Below are 18962 nucleotides of genomic sequence, written 5' to 3'. Positions count from 1 at the left end.
ACTGTGGGAAAGATGGTGTGAAATGCTAAGCTATAGACAACAAACAGCATCCTGACATAGGCGTTTTTATTGTCCAGGTGATCTAAGGCCATGTGAACAGCCATTGAGATTGTGTCTGCCGTAGACCTACTGCGGTGATAGGCAAATTGCAGTGAGGCCAGGTCCTTGCTTAAAAAGGAGTTTATTCTAGTCATGACCAACCTCTCAATGCAATTTATCACCTTAGATGTGAGTGCTACTGGACAATAGTAATTAAGGCAGCTCACACTATTCTTCTTAGACACTGGTATAAGTGTCTAAGAAGGTATAAGGTATAACCTACCTTTTGAAGCAGGTAGGAACTTCCGACCGTGGCAGTGAGAGTCTGAAAATGTCTTTAAATACACCTGCCCGTTGGTTGGCACAAGTTTTCAGAGCCTTAGCAGATACCCCATCAGGGCATGCCTCATGAAGGATTCCCTAAAGGTTAATTTGAAGACTCATTCAGTGACAAATAAGACAAAAGCGATGTTAGCATTCATTTCAAGAGGACTAGAACATAAAAGCAAGGACGTGATGTTGAGGCTTTATAAATTAGGCCTCACTTGAAATATTTTGAGCAGTTTTGGGCAAAAAAATTCTAAGAAAGAATGTGCTGACATTGGAGAGGGTTCAAAGGAGGTTCAAGAAAATTATTCTGGGATTGAAAGGCTTGTCATTTGAGGAGCAGTTGATGACTCTGGGCCTGTACTCAGTGGAGTTCAGAAGAATCCCATTGAAGCTTATCAAATGTTGAAAGGCTTCAATAGAGTAGATGTGGAGATGTTGGGGGAGTTTAAGACCAGAGCACACAGCCTTAGAATGAAAGGACATCCATGAGATGAGGAGGAATTTCTTCAGCCAGAGAGTGGTGAATCTGTGGAGTTCATTGCCACAGGCGGCTGTGGAGACCAGGTCATTGGGTATATGTAAGGCGTAGGTTGATGGGTTCTTGATTAGTCAGGGTAAGAAGGGTTACAGGGAGAATGCAGGAGACTGAGGCTGAGAGGGAAATAGATCAGCAATGATGAAATGGCAGAACAGGCTCGATAGGCCAAATGGTCTCATTCTGCTCCTGTATCTTATGATCTTATCTGTGGTAATATTATTTTATGTGTTGTGTGTGGGAGTTATATGCACTGTGTTTTGCCCAGGAGGAACATTATCCCATTTGGCACTGTACACTTATATGGTTGAAAGACAATAAACTTGGAACTTGAGGAAAAGAACCTTCTCAATACAATCATCAAAGGTGTTTAATATCCTAGAGAAATCGTTGCATAAATGTGAAACTTGTAACGCAAGCTGTCACTGCTTCACTAATAGGATTTTCATAACACATTTTATATCTTGTCTTTGATTCAATAAATAACTTTGATTGGAATGGATTTATTAATCAAATTCCAAATTAAGTGTAAAATTGACAAAATTCTTTTAATTAAGCAGCTGTTCAAAAGCTACAGCAGAACACACAAATGTTAATAGATTATTGAACACAGGGATCTGATGATTTTGGTGTTTAGCATCACAATACGATTTTTCACATCTGAGAGCAATAAATATTAATGCCATCTAGCTGCTAGTCCCTTATTAGAATGACAATCAGCCTTGGCTCTTCAGTGCACCTGCACCTCTCTTCTCCACTTCATTGATCTGCCACATCTCCTGCTTTTATTCTCATCAGTGCCTGGCTTCAGGAGTCACCCAGAGGTTCATGCCTTCTCAGGTCTTGCATTGCTCCCAAATCTCTGTCCGCAGGCTCAGACTAAAGGGAAGTCTGTCTTTGACAAATATAGTCAGAGTTTTGGAGGCGGTAGTTGAGGGAAGACCTGAAATCTAAAGAGGAGGGATTAATCAGTCTGTTTCAGGCTGGTAGAATAGGTATTACACACTCTATGTAAACGAATGGTACATATAAAAGGACGGAAGTATGAATTTTGCTGATGTCCTTTGATAATACCATAATTTACAAACACAAGAGTCAGCAGGTTCAGGAGCCTTGGGTGCTCAGTAGCTTGGCTCTGCCAGTTATTGTTTTTCAAACATTTGTGTATCAAAGCGTTCTGGAACATTCAAAACTTGACATCTGCCTGAGACCACACCTGTAAATACTGACATTCCTGGAGGGTTCCTGTAAATAGAAAATAGAATGTAAATCAGAACAACACAATACAGGTCTTTCAGTCTCAATAAAGCTACTTGCAATCAATCTAACCTTTCCCTGTTCCAGAGCCCATAACCCTCCTATTTTCCTACATCCATGTGCCTAGTTAAGAGTACTTTCAATGTCCCTATACTATCAGCCTCTACCACTATCCCAGCAATATGGTCCAGGCACCCACCAGTCTATGCAAAAAAAAAGCTCAGCCCCTTACGTCTCCTCTAAACTTTCCACCACTACCTTAATCAGAGATCCTCTGGCATTAGTCTGGGGGAAAAAGACTGCCAACTGCCCACTCTATCTATGCCTCTCATCCTCTGATACTACAAAGAGAAAAACTAGCTCACTCAACCTTTTCTCATAGAACATGTCTCCTAAACCAAGCAGCACCCTAGTAAATCGCTTCTGCACCCTCTCTAAATCTTCCAAATCCTTCCTGGTTTGAGGTGATCACAACTGGCTTGACCAGAGTTTTATAGAGCTGCAACATTTCCTTGCAGCTCTTCAACTCACTCCCCTGACTACTGAAGGCCAACATCATTTGCCTTCTTAACCACTATCAACTTGTGAGGCAACACTGAGAGCTCTGTGGATCTCTCTGTTTCTCCAAACTAGTAAGAATCCTACCATTAACCTTGTCACTCCATCTTCATGATCAATCTTCCAAACTGTATCACTTCACATTTCTGCATTGAACTCTATCAACCACTTCAACATCCAACTCTGCATTCCATCTATATCCTGTTTTAAACTGTGACAACCTTACACAGTACCTACAGCACCTCCAATCTGTGTCACCGGCAAACTTACTAACCCACCACTTCATTTCCTCATTAAAGTCATTTATAAAAATTACAAAGTGCAGGAGTCCCAGAACAGATCCATGCGGATCACCACTATTCACTGACCTTCAGTCACAATATGCTGTTTACTACCATACTTTGCCTTCCGTTCCCAGGTGAAGTTCAATGCTAAACAGCCAATATTCATGGATCCCATGTCTTATGACTTTCTGGATGTGCCTACAATGGGGAACTTTATCAACTATCTTATTAAATTCCATATGCATCACATCCATCGCTCTAGCTTCAGTTTGTTTTGTCACCTACTCAAAATAAAAACACTCAGGCTCACAGAGCCATACTGATCATCCTTATATGACTATGCTTCTCCAACTGTTCATAAATCCTGTTCATAAAATTGGTTGGTTTGCCCACCATTATGTAAGACTCACTGTTAAAGAACTCCCATGATTATTCCTATTACCTTTCTTGAACAACGAACAACACTCACCATCCTCCAATCCTTTGATGCCACTCCTGTGGTCTGTGTGACAGCAAAAGATTGTCACTGAAGCTGCAGTAATCCCTTCTCTCACTTCCTGTAGTAACTTGGAATATATGGGTAACCCTAGATAATTTCTAATGCAAGGACATGTTTGGCACAGCTTTGTGGGCTGAAGGCCCAGTATTGTGCTATAGGTTTCCTATGTTTCTATATCCCTTTTGGCTGTGGGGACAGCTATTCTCATGCTTTCAGAAGCTCCAACACATCCTCTTTCTTAACCTCAACATGTTCCAGCACATTAGAACATTTTACGTTGATCTCACATTCATCAAAGCCCCTCTTCCTTGAGAACACTGAAGCTAAGTATTCATTTAAGACCTCTCCTACCTCCTTCACCCCCAGCTACGTTTCCCTCTATATTTCTGTTCAATCCTACTCTCTCACAATTCATCCCTGTTCTTGGGGTTTCCCTTTGTCTTAATCACTAAGGTCTTCCTGTGTCATCTTCTACATTTGTAGCTCTTCTAAGTCCCTTCTTAAGCTCCTTCCTGGCTACCTTATAATTCTCAAGAGCCTGTCTAATTATTGCTTTCTGAACCCCAAGTATATTTTCTTCTTTCCCTTGACTAAATGATCCACCTCTTTTGTCAAAGATGACCCCTTCACCCTACCATCCTTACCCTGTCTCAATGAAACAAACATATTCTGAACACATGGCAAGTGGTCTCTAAACAAGCTCCACATTTTGGCTGTGTATGTCGCTGAGATATCTGTTCCCAGTTTATGCTCCCAAGTTCCTGGCCAGTAGCATTATAATTAGCCCTCCCTCAATTAGATACTTCCCCATATTGCCTGTTCCTATTCCTGCTATAGTCATTCTAAAGTCAGGGAGTAATAGTCATTATTTCCCAAATGCTTGCTCACTGAGAAACCTATCAGCTAGCCAGGTTCATTGCTAGTACTAGATCCTGGATGGCCTAATCTCTAGTCAGCCTGTCCACATATTGTGTCAGGAATCCTTCCTGGACACACCTAACAAATTCTGCTCATCTAATCCTTTTGCGCTAAGGAGATGCTTATCAACATTAGGGAAGCTGAAATCACCTATGATGTGACTTCATAATTCCCATCCTTTCTGCAACTGTGATATTATCCCTGATTAGCTCGTGTGACAGCCCCAAATCTCTGAAATAGTCACATCATCATTCCATGCACTGATTCATGCTCTAAATTCCTTTATTGTTGATACTTCTTACAGTAAACACATTTCAACCATCCAATTGATTGCATTTGTACTTGATCCTTCTTCAGAATCTCTCTGTATATAACATCCACCTTTACACCAACTACTCCATCATCTGACCTAACACTCGGCTCCCACACCTAGCTCAAATACTTCCAACAACTCCAGCAAATCTACTCACAAGAACATTAGTCCTTCTCAAGTTCAACAAGTGTAATCTGTCTCTTTTGCACAGGTCATATCTTCTCCAAGAGATCCCAATGATCCACAACTCTACCCCCTGCACCAACTCTTCATCCATACATTCGTCTGCCATATTATCCTCATTTTACCCTCATGGATGGAGGCAGCAGTCCAGCAATTACTGTCCTAAGTTCTGCTTTTTAGCTTCCTCCCTAACTCCTTATATGCACTCTTCAGGACCTCATCCCTTTTTCTAAATATGCCATTGGTATCAATATATGTCACAACTTTGGGCTGCTCACCCTTACCCTTAAGAACCACATGGACTAGATCAAGATGTTTCTGACCCTGGTACATTGAAGGCAACAATACTATTCAGAACCTCATTCTTCTCCAGTCTCCTGTTGTTACCTTAACCAATGATTCTCCCGATAACTACTGCTCTCTTCTTCCCCCTACCATTCTGAAGGACAAAGCCAGACAGTGGCAGTAGGTTGTCTACGTTACAGTATCCAAAATGGTAAGTTACTGAGGAACTGGGGTACCCTGAATTGACTGACTGTTCCTTTTCCCTTCCTGATGGTCACCTAACTATCTGCATCCTAGGTTTCATTGCCTCCCTGTAACTCCTGTATATTATTCCTTCAACAACTCCATCCACTATCTAAATGATCCGAAGTTCATGGAACTCCTGCTCCTGAATATGCCTGTATGGAGTATAGTAAGTTTACTTTCGCAAGTACAGTGATCAGGAAAATAGAGGACTGCCTGATTTCCACATCTTGCAGGAGCATAACACTTCCTACTGCCATTCTCACAGCTCCACCTGTGCAATAAGAGACCTTACCTTCACTTCCCCTTCTCCTTTCCAGTCTTGTGAGCCCTAACTCCCCATTCTAACATTGGCCCACATCCACTATAGCTGCTCCAAAGGTCTACTTGAGCCTAATGTATTTTTGTTGGCTAATTGGCAGCAACCAATCGATTATTAACCAATGGTCTCTGTAAGTGCCTCTTTTAAGGTCCTGCTCAGCAATCCTGAAACCTACTCATTTAAACACTTGTGCCTCTCACTCCTGAACCAGAGAGGATAACTTCACTTGCTCCATCACTGATCAAATTTCACAACATATGCCAGTGATATTAAACCCAATACTGATTTTGAACTGTTCCCACTACCTATGGACTCACGTTCTAAGATTCTATCTCATGTTCTCAATTTTATTGCTCATTTATTATTTTCTTTTTCTTTTTCTATTTGCACAGTTTAGTTGTCTTTTGCACACTGGCTGTTTGTTGTTGGTACGGTCTTTCGTTGATTCTAATATGGTTAATGGATTTATTGAGTATGCTTGCAAAAAATGAATCTCATGATTGTAGATAGTAACATATATGTACTTCGATAATAAATTTACTTTGTACTCCTGAAATTTGAAGTCTTATCTACTTAAAAATGAAACTTATGAAAATTGAAAATACACATTCCCAGGTCAGTTGGAGATACCACAGCTTTGTTCATAGAAAATGGTGTTGGAAAGAAAGTAAATATTATTTACAAGTATGTTTCCAGGACTGTAGGCCTGAGCTTATAGGGAGAGTAACACACACAAAGTGCTGGAGGAACTCAGCAGGCTAGGCAGCCTCTATGGAAAAGAGTAAACTGTTAATGTTTCAGGCCTTGAAGCTTCATCAGGACTCATGAAGGGTCTCGGCCCAAAATGGCAACTATTTATTCTTTTCTCTGACCTGTCAAGTACCTCCAGCATTTTGTGTGTTTCTTGAATTGCCAGCATCTGCAGATTTTCTGGTATTTATAGGGAGAGGTTGGGTGGACTAGACTTTATTCCTTGAAACATAGGAGACTGAAGGATAACCTACAGAGGTGTATAAAAGCATGAGGGGGCAGAAATAGGATGAATATACCGAGTCTTTTCCCAGGGAAAGAGAACCAAAAACTAAAAGGCACAGATTTAAGCTGAGGAGAAATTTGATATATGGGATGAGCCAACACAGGATTCATTATTTAAGGCAGGTAAATAACATCACTTAAAAAAACACATTTAGACAAGTACATGGGTAGGAAAAGTTTGGAGAGATATGTAGGTAAATGAGCCTAGCTTAGGTGGGATCTTGTTCAGCACAGATGAGCTTGGCTGAAAGATGTTACCATGCTTTATAGCTCTATGACACCATGCAAATGTTCACGCACCCCTTTCCACTCAGTAACTGACTAAATGAGGATTTGAGATGGGACCTCACATCAGATACATCCTTTTATTCCAGTCACACTCTGTAAATGGCTTTTCTCACAACACACACGAGCTGCTTTTACCTCCCTTGATCTCTCATTCCCTTTCCACATTCCTCTCTGCACCTCTCCATTTCCCCCACACCGTTCTTCTGCTGCTCTGTTAATCAAACCTCTACTGCTGCTGCTTTCCCTCTGTGCCTTTCTGCCTATTCTCTGTATCCTTTCCCCAACTGTTCTGCCCCTGTACCTCTACTAATAAGCGAACAGGAATGAGCCAAAAACAATGGAAGCAGACAAAACAAATGCCTTTGTTCTTACCATGTGGTTGAAGAATGGATACAACTCTTTTGTAGGCGTGTTCTTGCAGCCACCCTTTTGTGAACTGGTTCATGCTGGGGCTGGCAATTGAAAACAGACACGGTGAGGTTCCTGCTGATGATCTGCTAAACCCGGCACGATTTCCAAAGAAGATGCTGTTTAATTGGTTATGTAGAAATGATAGGCTTGTAGAAAAAACAGCCTAATACCTTAAGTAGGTAGCCTGAGCCCAGAGTTTGGTTGGACTGGGTAAAAGTTTGAACTGGTCTGATTTAGAAAGAACAAAGGAAGTTATCTGAAGCACAAGTCTGGGGTAAGATCCATAAAATAATACTGGTTGTATCCTTGGGGCTGGTCCAGTGAGCGGGTAAGAGGTCAGCCAGATGAGTGTGAGCCAACAAGATCAATACAGATAAGAATGGAGGATTTCAGGAACACAGGCAGCAACAGTTCTGAGGACCCACCATCACATAAGTGGATGAATGCATATCGGAAATGTGGAAATTACTGTACATCAGGACCAAGAGGAATATCTGGCCAGCATAGACTCTTATTCCTGTGTGTTATCTTTTTTTTGACTGCTCAGGGTGGGTCAGAGAATCCTGGTAGGTGTGCGCAGATGGTTAGTTTTGTATGAGTCAAGTGCTTTTAACTGAACCAATAAAGCTCATTGTCAGTTGACACACGCAGAATGCTGGAGGAACTAGTGGGTTAAGCAGCGTCTATGAGGGAAGAAACAGATGATGCTATAGGCTGAGACTCTTCATTAGGTTTATTAAGGGAGCTTATCAAGTCCCCCTTATAATCTCACATTTGATCCAAACTGCCTAGCCTCTAACGGTGAGATAAAATATTAGGAACTAGCTCGAGCAGGGATAACCAACCTGTGGCGCATTGGATGATTATAAGTGGCACATTGCACCCCAGTGATAATAAAAAAAGTAAGCCTACTCATGCAAAAAGAATTCATCAAAAACCAATTTGTAGAAAAAAATCTATAACAGGAATTCAAGTAGCTTGGAGCTAGAAATGGGTTTTACTGAGAATAAATCTAAAAGTTAGCAATTATTTTTAGCGATTTTATTTCGTGCACATCTTTTGGCGAATGATATCTTTTCACATTAATCTGCTTTCAATTAAAAAAATGTTCAATGAGTCAAACTAGGAAAGGACTTTTGTTCTGCAGTTGTTCCATAACTGGTCAATCCACGTTTGATACTTGTTTGATCCTGAGGTGCTAGGCGTCTGCACCAGCAGTGCATTGCAGGTTTTTGCCAGTTTACAATTGACACTCATACACCAAGGAGTTGTGCTTTGTTCGTCCTTTGTGAACATTTGCAATTCTGGTATTTTTTTGAATTAAAAAAAATTTTTTTTATTAGTTTTTCAAAACATTTTACAAAATTAAAAACCCCAAATCCCAATGAGGAGCATTAATACAGTGCGAGATTAAGCATACAATAACAATATGCTGCAAAGGAAGAAAATTTAACAAAAAAAGCACCTATATTAAAGACAAGTGAGCTTAGCTTCCTCCCCAAGCCCCACAACACAAGAAAAAAGCAACAACAACTCCAGACCAACCACCACACAGTATAAAGAGCATAAGTCCGGACAGTCAAACTCCCAGACTGTGAATACACTTAGCAACAGAGGATAATAATGCCTACTACCAGAAAAAAAAGGGAGCTGAAAGCAAGGGACCGAAAAGAAAAAAAAAGAAAAAAGAAAAAAGAACCCTAGTCAAGAGGAAGGTTATGAAAGTACTCGATAAAAGGTCCCCAGACCTTATGGATCTTTAGATCCGAATTAAGAACCAATTGAATAGCTAAGGCAGATTTAGTAGGTGATCTGGTAACAGAGGACGATCGGTCCAGTTTAGGATCCAACCAACAGTTGAGATCACCACCCAATATAAGAGAGTATGAGTTTAAGTCTGGTAGTGAGGAAAAAAAACGTTCAAAAATGTTAACATCATCAAAGTTGGGGGCATACAGGTTTGCTAGTGCAACTTTAGTGTTATATAGTTTACCAGAAACAATAATAAAACGGCCATTTGTATCAGATATTTTAATTTGGAGTTCAAAAGGAATATTTGAATTAATAAGAATGGAAACTCCCCTAGCTTTAGCGGCAAAGGATGAATGAAAATGCTGACCTGCCCACTTTGACAGAAGCCGGGAGTTATCAAAACAACGAATATGAGTTTCTTGAAGGAAAGCAATGTCAGCTTTGAGTTGTTTGATATGTGAGAATACCTTCCTCCTTTTAACAGGGTGGTTCAGTCCCTTTACATTCCAGCTCACGAATTTAAGTGCACTAGCCATTATCAATTACTAATGCATAAAAGGCAGCAGGCATATAAAAAGTCAAGCAGTACAATAGCAGTCTGGGAGCAGAGATGTAAACATAGATTCGTAAGGTCAAAATATAAAAACATGTCCTAAGCAATAAAGAGATGTTGGAACTGGAAAATCCACCCCACCCACACAACCCAAAACTAGACGGCTACCAAAACAAGTAGCTAGCTCTACCAAAAAATTTAACCCAAATACAACTTCCAGAACTGTGTCATTAGCAACATTTCCGTATAAATATTATAGCAAATAATAACTAGTTTATGCACTAGAAAACATAACTACAGATTAGAACACCTTCTGCAGAGATATACAACTTAATACAGAGAAAATTGGAAGAAAACCAAAACTAACCTACCCGCGAAACATTATAGAAGAATAAAGTAAGAGAATGGGAAAAAAAGAGGTAAGAAGGAAAAAGAAAAAAAAGAGGAAGGGGAAAGTTATAAATTCAAGACGAGTGTTTATCAACCATTTACAGAGAAGGGAGAAGAAAATTCAGATGAGCAAAAAGGGGTGAAGAAAAGAAAAAGGTAAAATAAATATTTAAAACAAAGGAAAAATAAATCAGCAGTTGAACTGTGAACCGACAAACAGGGAGGCCTTCACTAAAGACTTCGAACCTTCAAAACAAGTTAGAATTAGTTGCAGAACTCTGTAGGTAAAGTTATACAAGAATAAAAATAGATTACACACACACCAAATCCCGGGAGAGATTGTCAACGGCCCTTAAAGTTTCAATGAATAATGTCCGAGTGATTCAAGTGAATTCCGAGTCCAGAGAAAGTAATTTTACTACGAGGAGTACTTGTCCACCATTTTATGAGGTCCGATCAGATTCCGAAGATGGCTGGATAGCCGGAAGACTTGCCACAAACGCTTCAGCTTCCTTCGCTGATTTGAACCACTTATATTTCCCGGTATTAAGCTTGATTCGTAGATCAGCAGGGTTACGAAGGGAAGGTTTGAAACCACGATCAAAAAGCACTTTCATTGCGCCTTTAAACTCAGCGCGCATCTTTAAGGTCTGGGGTGCAAAATCTTCCACAAAGCGAATGGTTGTATCCTTGAAGGGAAGCGACCCCCTGCAACGTGCCTCTACGATCAGACTGTGTTTTACCTGGTATTGATGGAAACACAAGATTACTGGTCGCGGGCGGGAGCCCAGAATTCTGGGGGGAACGTAAACTCTGTGTGCCCGTTCGAGCTCGGGCGGCTTCGGAAGCAAATCTTTCCCGAATAACTCACAGAGAAACTCGGCGAAAAACTTCACGGTTGATCCCTTTTCAGTCGCCTCTGGTAATCCCAGAATTCTGATGTTACAGCGTCTGCTACGATTTTCGAGATCCACCATTTTGGAAAGAAGTTTGTTAGATTTTTCCTCTAAGCTGGAACAGAGAGTCTCCAAGTATCGAACACGACTTTCTAAATCTTCAGAAGTCGAATCGATGCGAGATAAGTGTTCAGCATGTTTGTCCACTTTATCGTTGATCCGATCCAGTTTGACTTTTTTGAAAATTAAGCCTTGTTTTTACATTCAGTTACCCATCACAGTGCAAAAGAAAATGAGCAAAAAAAAAGCAGAAAGTTATAGTAAATGTGAATTCAATGAACAGTTGGAAAATGAGTTCTTACTTATAGCAGGTCCGTCAGGAAAACCGTTGTGCATTGTTTGTGAAAACACTTTCTCACATAATAGAAGACATGATCTTAATCGACACTATAAAACACACCATCAGACCGAAATAGAAGAAAAATTGAAGCTAGTGTTTGCGTCTGAGTTATGGAAAGAATACAGGATGTGATTAGGAAAAAGGAAGAAATCAAAAGAAGACAAAATATATTTATTAGAAGTCTCATTAAGTAATGTTTATCTTTTTTTTATATTAAATCAATACATCATGTAAAAAAGCTAAGTATGTCCATATTAACATATTTTTACAAGAATTGAATGGGGGTTCAAAAGTTGTATGGTGCATCTGAACTCATGTGTGAAAAAACTGGCGCATGGAATGAAAAAAGTTGGCCACGCCTGAGCTAGAAGGACTGATAATGGACAATGTCCCAGGGGTAATATTACCATTTCTGTAGAATCGCCAAATCCTTGATGAAGAAATTTTAGCAGTATAATAGCAATAAAAGAACTAGTGCTGCAAAAACCACCTCTGGCTCAAAAATCAGAAGGGAAAGGAGGATGAACATGCGCTAGTTTACACTGAGGGATCAGCAGTGAAGAGACAGCAGCTTTAAGTTCCTGGGCCCAATATATAGATACAATCAAGCTAACGAGGTCTTTACTTTCCTTAAGCGATTTAACTTGTCATCGAAAACCAACAAACTTTTACAAATGTACTGTTGGAAGTATTCTGACTGGTTGCATCATGGTCTGGTATGGCAATTTGATCGCGTAGGAATGCAGAAACTGCACATAGTGGACTCTGTCCAGAACATCATGGGCACATCCCTCCTCATAATCAGTAGTATCTACAGGATACACTGCCTCAAGAAGACATTTATCAAGGTTCCTTACCATCTTGGCCATGCCATCTTTTTGCAGTTATCATCAGGCAGGAGGTACAAAAGCCTTAAGATCCATATCACCAGGTTCAAGAACAGCTACTTCCCTTCAACCACTGAACCAACCTGCTTATCCCAAATCACTATTTTAGCAACTGTATGACTACTTTGCACTAAAATTGTCTTTTTTTCCTCTAATTATGTTTTTAAAATAAAGATTGTGTATAATAAATCTCTTGTGAATGCTGCTTAAATGATGTTGTTGCCTGATGCAGCTGCAATGGACTTGTATATATGACAAACTTAACTTTGAATTTTTTAAATTCCTCTTTATAGCCATACTTGAATCATATTTCATTTGGTTTAGGATCTTATTATTTTTAAATGTATTAATGTTCAGAAATGCATTAATGAGTTGAAATGCTTGAACAGCAAATACTGATACAGTTAATAAGTGGTAGCTTTATTCATCACATTATTGATCATATTGGAAAATCAGATCGCTTTTTCTGACTTAAGAACTAGAGGCGCACAAAGGGATTTAGGGTATTACTGTGGAGTTGTGTAGGACAAAAAACTGGCTCTTCAGCCACCACATCCATGCTGACAGTTTTGACCATTCAGTTTAATCCCATACATCTTCATTAAAACCGTACCCCTCCATACCTTGTCTATTTACACTTGTCTAAATGCCTCTTAAACAGTGATTGGACTTGACTGCACCATTTCCTTTGGCAGGATGTTCTACGTTATCAACCATTCTGTGCAGAAACTTCCAAATTCCTTCTACTCACCGTAAACCAATAACCTCTTAATTTTGATACCACTATTATGAGATTGTGATTTTGTCTATTTATCTTATTTATGCCTCTCATAATCATATACCTCTCTATCAGGTGACCCTTCAGCTTCCTCTTCTGCAGGTAAAGCAAGCCCAGCCAGTCCAGTTTCTTCCCTCCATATGTTAACACTATCTGGTGAATATTTTCTGCACTCTGTCCAGTGCAATAACATCCTTATGTAGGGATCAGAACTGCACACAATCCTCCAGGTGCAGCCTAACCAGTGTTTGGTAAATTTGCGATATAATGTCCTGACTTTTATGTTCTAGGTCCCAACCTAAGAAGTCAAGATTGCTATATGTGCCTCTTCACCATCATATCTACCTGTGCCACTGCTTTCAGGCGACTATGGACTTGAACCCCACAGTCCTTTAGTTTATCAGTGTTCCTTACTACAATCTGCTTAACATGTCCTACCTCTATTTGATATAAAATGCATCAGCTTGTGATAATTGGAATTAAATTCTGTTTTCAAATGCTTTCCAACAAATCTCTATTTTGTTGTCAATCTTCCTTCTTATCCAAACCACCACTAATTTTCAAGCCATCCATAAACCTACTTAATATACCCTCCGCCCACCCTCCATTCACATATCAAGAAGGATCCCAGCACTCATCTCCGCAGCACACTGCTGGTCATATTTCTAAATGGAAAAGCATCCTTCAATCACTACCCTATGCCTCCTATCATCAAGCTAATTTTGGACCCAAATAGGTAGTTTGCCTTGGATCTTGTGTGTCTTTACCTTCTGGACCATCTACCATGCACGGTAGATATAGGTAGATATAGATATAGTCCATAGAGCCATCTACTGTCCCATCTCCAATCTTATTTTCCTCCTCAAAATACTTCAGTTAGTGACAGGAAGAGAAACAGTTCCACACTGTGTGGGAAAGTAGGATCTGGAAACATAGCTTTGTGACACAATCAAGTCAAATGAAGAACACAAATAAATCTCATGCAATTTTAAACAGAATGAGTCAAAGGCAATCAATTGACATGGGGAGCATTGTGCGTTCATTATTTTTACATTATAACACAACATCAAGTTATGCAGATTGAACTGAGCAAATCCAATTGCTTATTCAATCCCCACAATCTTCATATAAACAACAATGTACAATATCACAAACAGTGATTGGATAGTCACTAGTACATTTACAAACCTGTTCCATAACAAGACAGTTGTAGTCTTTGATGCATGGAACCTAACCAGTACATGTCCAACATGCAACAGGTGCTGCAAAAGACTTACTGGTTCTAATTAAAAATATCTATTTAATTTACACTCTACTGGGACAAGATTTACTCTTACTCCCATCATACTGTTCACTCTTAATAAAAGCTGCAACACTAAATGAAAAGGGCAGTAGGCTGTGATCTACAAAACAGACTGCTCCTAAGAAGGTTTTGCAGTGCCCTTGGGCAAACCCAACCAGTGAAACTCTTGTCTAATGACTATTAGGACAGATTTCAATTCAGTAACTGACAGGTTTATACATTTTTAATGACTTGATGTCTCATACTTCCAAGAGATTTATCTAAATGTAGCTTCAAAACCAAGCTCTATTTATATAACCATCCAACAATGTACAACACTGTGTCTAATTGTGATCATATAATAATAAAATTAATTGCAAAACAAAAAACAATAAGTGCCAAGTAGCTAAGATTCTGAAAATGATGGAACAATGATTGTCAGAGTAACTTGGGAAAATCCTTTAAAGAGTAAAACAAAAAAAAAGTTAGAAGGTGTTCAATGAAAAATTTAATGGACTACTAATTTTACCAGTCAAAGGAACAGAACTGTAGCTGCCTAAAAAAACATGAATTAAATAGGTAATGAAAAACAAAATTGGAAGACTATCTGGTCTTGAAGGGATTATGATGCCAATATGTCACAATGATAAAGCTTACAAATTGCAAGATACCAGCTTGAGCTGTACTCTGTAGAACTTAGAAGATTGATTGGTGAAAATTGAAGAGTTAAGAATACAAAGAATGGACAAAGTGACATAGCAACTCTCTCCAGTGGCTTGGAAGCATTAAACTCAGTGAACGGTGGCTCAGCTTGCAAAGCCAACATCCCTTGAAAGAATACATATTAAAAAAAATACAGGCAAAGCCTAAAGCCTACAAGCTAGGAAAAATAAATCTGCCAAGATAGAAGTAGAGAATCATCTTCCATACACAGTAATATTAATCAATTAATGATTGAAATTTTTTTTGTTACGCTGATATTTCAGGCACTGGCAAAAGGCAGCTTGACAGACCCAGAGAAACTTGAAACAAAAACATAGCCAATCAAACAGCATCTGAGGAGAGAAAACCAGTTAACGTTTCAAGCCAGAGAGCCTTCTTCAGAAGTGTGGGAGAGATGAGGTGTTCGCTTTCAAGCAAAATTTGGCGGTGGAATGAGGTGTGAGATAAAAGACTAGATGGGGATCAGTTCAGTTAGATCAGGTGATAAGGAACAGAAGTACTGATTGGTATAGAGCCTATCTATAAAAATAGGGTGAGACAGGGACAGCAGCACAATAACTGGAAACAATGAGACACAAGTTAGATATTCATTCTAGAAAACTGCAAAGTGCCTAAAGATATTGTTCCTCAAGTTTACATTGGCCTCATATGGCAGTGAAAGAAGATATAGGCAGGTCAGAATGGGAGTGGGATTTGCAGTTAAAGTGGCATGGAACAGGAAGTTCAGGGTCACCGCTATGGACTGAACAGTGGCATTTTTGGTTCCTCCAATGCAGAGGAAACCATATTGTGTTCACCAAATGCAGTACACTAGATTGGAAGAAATGCAAGAGAATCACTGCTTCACCTGGATGGATGGTTTGAGCCTCTAAATGGTAGGAAAGAACAAAGTACATGGACAAGTATTACATCTCTTCTGGTTGCATTGGAAGATGTAATAGGACAGAGAGCAGTTGTTGGGGACAGAACATTAGACCGAGTAGTCATGAAGAGAATGGCCTGAAAGAGGAGGAGAGAAGGATATGTTCTATGACGGGATCATGTTGGAGTTGGTAGAAATTGCAAAGTGCGATTCGCTGAATATGGACTTGGTGAAACCCTAATAGGAACAGCTGGAGATATCTACCGAAGAAATCCCTTGACTTTCCAGCATAAAGTTCAAGCAATGGGTGACCACATAAACCTTGTCATGACTCAGTTATAATCATACTTCAATATCAACATGGATTCTAGGACTGGGACACCTTTCATCCTGTAAAGAGGGAGGAAAAATAACTATCATACTACTGAAAATTCTTCCATCTGTGGACCAGTGTCCCTTTTCCAAAGGAAACTGCTGCCCTTTCTCATTTGAAGAATGGCAGGTTCTTCCAGAACTAAATCATCACAAAAGGAGAACTAAATCAGGAGGAACATGGAACAAGCAACTTAAAATACTGGTTTAATTTGGGTGGACAATCAATTTATTTTTAAGGATTCTTAATTTGAAACTCTGGAAAGCACCATAGAAATAAAGGCTGTATTAGGCCATTATTTAATGGTTAGGAACTAGAAACTTTCTTCAATGCACAGTTTTCCATATAGCTTTTCTTTACAAATAGTTTGGTCTCACTTTCTGTGAAGCCTTAAACAGATTCAAGGCACAAAGACAAGGAAATATAAATAACTAGTTACTGACTGACTTAGCCACTTCTTTACATCAGGTTGTGCAAAGCCCCAGCAATCCTGCCTTTGCTCTATGTAACTCTCCAATTTGAAGATTGAGCTTTAGAAAGAACTGTTTATCAACCTGTTGCTTCATGGTTAGAAAGGGTCCCATTTTCTAATTTAGGACTTAAGACACATACCAAATCCAAATTAAAGTGATACCACAAAGATAAACAAAACCCAAGTTTTATCCTTAACATCCACAACTCTTTCCACAAACTGCACACTTGTCTCTGTGTGCACTTGCATGTCCAGGTGATGTATAATCTTCGGACACATCGAAATTTCCGTGTGCTGTGGCACAAATGGGTCTGTATGCATCCGGGTGCAGGCTGTCTCTGATGAGCTGTTTTCAACTGGACGGAGAAGTTCTTCCAAATTTTCAGAGACTGAGGATCTGTCCTGTGCACAGATCTTCTTTCCACATAATGTCATTAAACTCGAATGCAACAACATTCATGCATAAATCTGAGGCGAGGGTGGAAGAAAAGGCAATGGCATGAAGGCTTCCTTCCTTCAACAAACAAATGCCAAGCAGCAGCAGCACAAGCTTAAATAGTTTTTCAGATATAACTTAGATAGGGAGTTTCCGGAGTTGCTCATACGTAATGAAGAACTGAAAGAAACAGTTAAGTTAAACAATGCAGCTCGATTTGTTAATGCAAGTAGAAAACTTTCCCTTACTTATGTCTTGAGACTCTGGAAATCTGAAATAGGAACCCAAGAAAATTCCAGAGATTTACTACTCTCTGAGAGAAGAAATATCTAAGCACTTCAGTTTAAAACGACTGGCCCCCATCTTGCAATCCTTTTGCTTTTGACTCTTGCACTAGCAAGGCCAGCTCCAAATCTACCCTGTCAAGTTCCCTTGGTAACTTATATGTTAGAATGAGGTCAACATTTATTCTTATAAACTCTAAAAAATAAAAAAGAATAAATACAGATCCTATCTGCCTAGCCTCTCACAAGGACAACCCTCCCATCCTAGGAACTAGCCTGATAAATCTCCTTTGGATTTGCCTGCAATGCATTTTTAGGTAATGAGACAAAAACTGAAAATGCTGCAATGCTGATCAGACAAAAAAAGACATTTTATTACAAAGCTTACTGAACTGCAACTAACTCTGTTTCCCTCTTCCGATACTGCCTGATTAGCTGAGAATTTTCACCTTTTCTGTATTTGTTTTATCATTTGCACCACACTAGCACTCGCCTGCACGCCAGTAACACCAGGCACAGGAAGATGCTTCAGGGCCTTTCTGAAAAAAATGCTTCTAAAAACTAAAGAAAAATATAGAGGAAATCCTGCAGCAATCAGATTTAACCAATTTCATGTTGGTAAATCTGCTGATTCTAATGGGAAAAAGAATAGTTCACCTTGACATTACCCTTACGGGAAGAGTATGAAATGCATCAACTGATACCATCTCCCCACCCCCCCACACACTTACTAGGGAAGGAAATAATTGAATGAATTGTGAAGACAGCTATTGACTTCATTACGGTCATATTGGCAAATATTAACTCAACTATCCAGTATAAATATAAGCTGAATATTTATCTGACACGCACACACACTTGCTCTCCAAAAGCTCATTTTGTCAGACAAAAGCAGAACCTAGAGATGACACTGAATGAAAATGATGGCAGCTTGTCTTCCAACTTTCTAATAGTTCCTTCTGTAATGACTGAGGGAATATTCTGCACATTTAAAAGATATTACTAGCACACAGAACGAGAAACAAAGGAAAAGGATACAATGATATTCCAAGGCCCAAGCCGTAACCAGTTAGGCCAGAATCCCTTGTACAAAGCGAAGAAGCCTTCAGTCTTGCAGATCTAAGAATGCATTAAAAATAAATCCTTAAACATTGCCCTTCTTTCTTATTTGATCCGGACTAAATACTATAATAAAAGTTTTCACTGAGATATCTTTATTGGTTTCCTCCCTTATCCTACAGGCTAAATGAATGCTCAAACAGAGTAATTCGCTGAATAAGAGAGATACAGCATGATGATGGGTCCCATGGCCAATTGAGTCCAAGTCATCGGCAACGATTTACATTAATACCATTTTCCCTTCATTCCTCTCAA

At 39.5% G+C, this 18962-nt stretch overlaps 1 protein-coding gene and 1 long non-coding RNA gene across 2 annotated transcripts in view; both read right to left on the bottom strand.

Annotated features, from left to right (window-relative positions):
• Window positions 1-1426: 1426 nt before the first annotated feature.
• On the bottom strand, window positions 1427-8853 carry LOC140734473 (uncharacterized). The gene is made up of 2 exons (XR_012100548.1): window positions 7462-8853; window positions 1427-2149 (listed from the first exon to the last, which is right to left on the bottom strand). It is a non-coding gene; the product is annotated as an uncharacterized lncRNA (long non-coding RNA).
• Window positions 8854-12777: 3924 nt separating this feature from the next.
• slc25a14 (solute carrier family 25 member 14) overlaps window positions 12778-18962 on the bottom strand; it is a 55403-nt gene continuing 49218 nt past the window's right edge. Inside the window, exons 8-9 of the mRNA XM_073058467.1 lie at window positions 18627-18707; window positions 12778-17484 (exon numbers count right to left, since the gene is read on the bottom strand). Of these exons, the coding sequence (XP_072914568.1) occupies window positions 17443-17484; window positions 18627-18707 (123 nt within the window). The 3' untranslated portion in view covers window positions 12778-17442. The remainder of the gene's footprint in view (window positions 17485-18626; window positions 18708-18962) is intronic.

This window comes from Hemitrygon akajei, chromosome 10 (assembly GCF_048418815.1).
Source record: "Hemitrygon akajei chromosome 10, sHemAka1.3, whole genome shotgun sequence".
In the NCBI taxonomy this organism is placed as follows: Eukaryota; Metazoa; Chordata; class Chondrichthyes; order Myliobatiformes; family Dasyatidae; genus Hemitrygon; species Hemitrygon akajei.
Note: the sequence above shows the minus strand (reverse complement) of the source record. Positions and strands in the feature narration are given on the sequence as shown.